Source organism: Cyprinodon variegatus, unplaced genomic scaffold (assembly GCF_000732505.1).
Source record: "Cyprinodon variegatus isolate N-32 unplaced genomic scaffold, C_variegatus-1.0 Scaffold1112, whole genome shotgun sequence".
NCBI classification, from domain to species: Eukaryota; Metazoa; Chordata; class Actinopteri; order Cyprinodontiformes; family Cyprinodontidae; genus Cyprinodon; species Cyprinodon variegatus.
In genome coordinates this window covers 186,375-190,370 of record NW_015151565.1, presented here as the reverse complement: position 1 = coordinate 190,370, position 3,996 = coordinate 186,375, and the positions used below count along the sequence as shown (strand labels likewise).

Here is a 3,996-nt window from a genome sequence, read left to right as displayed (position 1 = left end):
GGAGGGGCGGGACGATGAAGAGGAGGAGGAGGAGGGGGAGGGGGGGAGGAGCCTGTCCTGACTTTTACTGCGGAGGAAACGGGAACGTTTGGGAGGAGCTGAGAGGAAGAACATGAGAGGTTAGACCCGACAGAACCAGACAGAACGCGACAGAAACCACACAGAACCGCACAGAACCCGGACAAAACCATGACAGAACCCAGACAGAACCCACCAGAACCCAGCAGAACCCACCAAAACCCAACAGAACCCAGACAGAAACAAATAGAACCAGACAGAAATCAATAGAACCAGACAGAACCCAGACAGAACCCGGACAGAACCAGTCAGAAACCGATAGAACCAGACAGATCCCATACAGAACCCGGACAAAACTAGACAGAACCAGGACAGTAACCGATAGAACCAGAGAAAACCCGGACAGAACCCACCAGAACCAGACAGAAACCGATAGAACCCAGCAGAACCCGACAGAACCCACCAGAACCCGGAGCCCAGCCAGGACTGATGATCAGAAAGTTCCCAACAGAACCTGGTTTAACCACCGGTCAGAACCTTCTCAATCCATCTTGGATCGGGTTCTACAGAATCCTGGCTGAGGTTCTGTTGATTCTGGAGACCATGACATTTGGGTCCGGTTCTCTCTAGGAAACATCGGTATGGTCCAGACATCAGCAGAACCTGTAAGACCTGATCCTGGTTCTGGTCCACCCTGTAGAACCTGCTGATCATCAGTCCAGGACCTTCTCCGCCTCACTGGTTTGGACCAGATCACGCATCAGAACCATGGTGCCCTCCTGAGGATCTACCCTGAAGTGCATCTTTAGGAGGTGAAGAACTCAGAACCTTTTCATGAGGATCTGTAGAACCAAAAGGTCCAGAACCTGCTGAGACCCGGATGGGCGATATGGTTCAGGGTGCTTCTGCTGTCAAATCAGCAGAAGCACCCTGAAGAAGCTCCGCCCCCTCCCACAGCTGACTGGCTTTGATCAGACCAGCTGAACGTTGAGCTTACCTCGGCTGACGGGGGTCAGGACTGGACTCTGGTTGCCATGGTTACTGTGCGTATTGCTTCCTGTGCGAAGAGGAGCAGGGGGCGGAGTCTCTGGGGGCAGCAGGGGGGGCGTGGCGGGCAGGGGGATGTCTGGAGCGCTCCTGGCCCGGTCCCGGTCCGGTTGCTCCTTCCTGGGTCTGATGAGTTTGACCAGAGCTTTGGCTCCGGACCACTGGCTCCTCCTGGAAGATGGAGACCAGGATGAGGATGGAACAATGGAGGGTGGGGGGGAGAAGGAGGAGGAGGGGGGTTACTTTTTGGGTGTGGGGTCGTAGAACTTGTATTGGTCCATGATCTTCTCCTCCAGCTTCTCCTTCTGCCGGCGGAGGACGTTCAGCTTGTCTCTGAGGAGGAACAGAAGCAGGGGTCAGAGGTCAGAGACCAGGGGTCAGGGGTCAGATGAGTTGCACGGCCTTACATGTAGGTCTTCTGCTCCTGGTGGAACAGCTCCTTGCTCTCCATGCTGCGCTCAAGCAGCGTCTGGTTCTGCTGACTCAGCAGGTTGATCTGGCTCAGCAGGTGGTGGTTCTCCTCCTCCAGGTTCCCCTTCAGGCGACTCAGCAGCTGCTCAAACACAACCGGTTCAGACCGCTCCCAGTTCACCCCCCCTCTTCTCCCACTGCTCCCGGTTTACCTCGCAGTGGTTGTCCAGTTTGGTCATGGTGATGTCCAGGTTCTGGTGCTGCTCCATCAGTGAGTCGTACCTGGCCATCCATTGACCCGCTTCCTGCTGGGCGGAGCTTAACGAACTCTTCAGCTCATTAAGGCGCTGCTGGAGCCCCTGGTTCTGCTGCACCTGGTTCTGGGTCAGTCTAAGCAGATAAGGTAAGGAAGTTGGACGGAGAACCGACCCGGATGGAGCCCAGGTTGGTTCTGACCTAGAAAGCTGGTTCCTGTTCAGTCCCTGATGGACTTCCTCTACCTCACGGCACCTTACGGTCAGAGATTTATGAGGACGGCCTACCAAAGTCAGACTGAGGTTCTAATGGTTAGGACGGCCTACCAAAGTCAGACTGAGGTTCTAATGGTTAGGACGGCCTACCAAAGTCAGACTGAGGTTCTAATGGTTAGGACGGTCAACCACAGTCAGACTGAGGTTCTCAGATTTTCACCTGCAGTTCTACTGAGTTCTGACCCAGATGAGGAAAAAGTTCTGGTTCTAGTCCAATTCTACTTTAAGCAGAATCAGGGCATTTTACTCCTGCTGAAACGTAGAAGCGCCCCCTAGTGGACCAGACAGTGAGGCCCGGTTTGAACCCGGTTCTCAGGAGAGATAAAGCCCAGCACCTTCTCCTTGGTTCTGATTCTGCCCGGTGAAGATGTCCATGAACTGCCTCATTGGACACATTTAGAGTCCAGATGGTTCTGGAGGTCCAGTGTCCTGAACAGGAACCAAACTGCCTCAGAACCAGGAGCGTCTCGGGTGTGTTGGACACGAACCTCCAGGACTGGAGTCTGACAGCAACAGAGCCTAGATGTTCTTACCGATCCACTTCGGACTTCAGCTGCAGGTTCTCCTGCTGTAAAAGCCGGTTCTTCTGGACCTCCTGCTGCAGCTCCTCCTGCTCCTCCTGACCTTCCTTCTGCTGTTCTTCCCACTTCTCCTTCAGCTGCAGCAGAGCGCAGTACCTGCAGCGACACCACAACCGTTAACCACAGGCAGCTGGTGCTGCTGCCCTTCTGGACCTGCTCTGGAATTCTGACGGGTTGATGCAGAACCTGACGGTAAAATGACCGATACCGATTCTGGGGTCCACCTTCCCAGTTCACTTCAACACCAGCAGTTCTGGGTTCTGCTCCTCAGGCGCCACAGAAGAACATTCTTTGTCCACTGGACTTTAGGCCTGGCTGACCAGGCGAGACGTTTTTGTGATAGCGGGAAGGAATCAACTCTATCGCTGCATTCAAGGTTTATGGAAGCTGAAATCTGAGTCCCCCCCTCTGTTTAAGGTTGTTTTTTCATTCTTAACATAGATGGCTTTCTTCACGCCTTTCTCAAGCCACCTGTCTTCTTTGTCCAAGATGTGAACATTCTGGTCCTCCAAAGAATGTCCTTTGTCCATCAGGTGTAGATGTACCGCAGAGTCTTGTCCAGGGGAGGGCGCTCTTCTGTGTTGGGCCGTGCGTCTGTGGAGAGGTGGTTTGGTTTCTCCAATATAAAGATCAGAGCATTCCTCACTGCATTGAACTGCAGACACTACTCTGCTCAGATAAGGTCTGGGGGGTTTGGTCTTTGTTTTTGTGTTTAATAGAGTCGATTCCTTCCTGCTATCATCGCAGCCCCACCTCTTTACTGGGGACCAAAGATCTCGCCTATTCAGCCAGGCCAATAATTTCCTCTAATGACCCCCCTTTCAGAGACAAAGACAGGTATGGGGCCTTACAGGCAAACAAAGTAGCTAAACGACCCCCATTCCAAAGTGGTGGACCCGCTTGAACAAAATCAAGGCTTTGTTGGGCTACTGGATAAAACCTGGAACTCAATGCTATTTCTGCCATTTTGAATTGAAAAAGCTTCCTGGAAGGAAGAGAAAGTCCAGTGGATTGATTTTAACCTTTTTGGAATGACTCTGACCTGAATGACTGAGAACCTTCAGCAGTCTGTCTGTCTGCTGAAGAACGTAGAGTAGGGTGACCAGACGTCCTCTTTTTCCTTCACGTCCTACTTTTCATACCTGAAAAAATGTCCGGGGGGAATTTCAAAATGGTCCTGGATTTTAGTCGACTACAGTGCAGCACGTAGTGGAAACACAGCGGGCACTGGAACCGACCGTCAGCTCCGGGGCTGGAACCCCGGCGGAGGGGGGGCAGGGAGCCAGCGGAGGTAACAGAGGTTGGCTGCAGCTATCTGTGCTCAGAGCGTTTTGAGTCCCTGTTTTTTTCTCTCTCCCGCTGCTCCCATGTCCCGCCTCTTCGTGTGACATCATCAGATCTGTTGCTTT

General features: G+C 53.0%; 1 protein-coding gene across 1 annotated transcript in view; it reads right to left on the bottom strand.

The window, feature by feature from the left end:
- The window catches only part of ccdc88c (coiled-coil domain containing 88C), a 31,330-nt gene that overhangs the window by 3,360 nt on the left and 23,974 nt on the right, over positions 1–3,996 (bottom strand). Inside the window, exons 21-25 of the mRNA XM_015400514.1 lie at positions 2,540–2,683; positions 1,689–1,866; positions 1,473–1,618; positions 1,309–1,398; positions 1,016–1,236 (exon numbers count right to left, since the gene is read on the bottom strand). Of these exons, the coding sequence (XP_015256000.1) occupies positions 1,016–1,236; positions 1,309–1,398; positions 1,473–1,618; positions 1,689–1,866; positions 2,540–2,683 (779 nt within the window). The remainder of the gene's footprint in view (positions 1–1,015; positions 1,237–1,308; positions 1,399–1,472; positions 1,619–1,688; positions 1,867–2,539; positions 2,684–3,996) is intronic.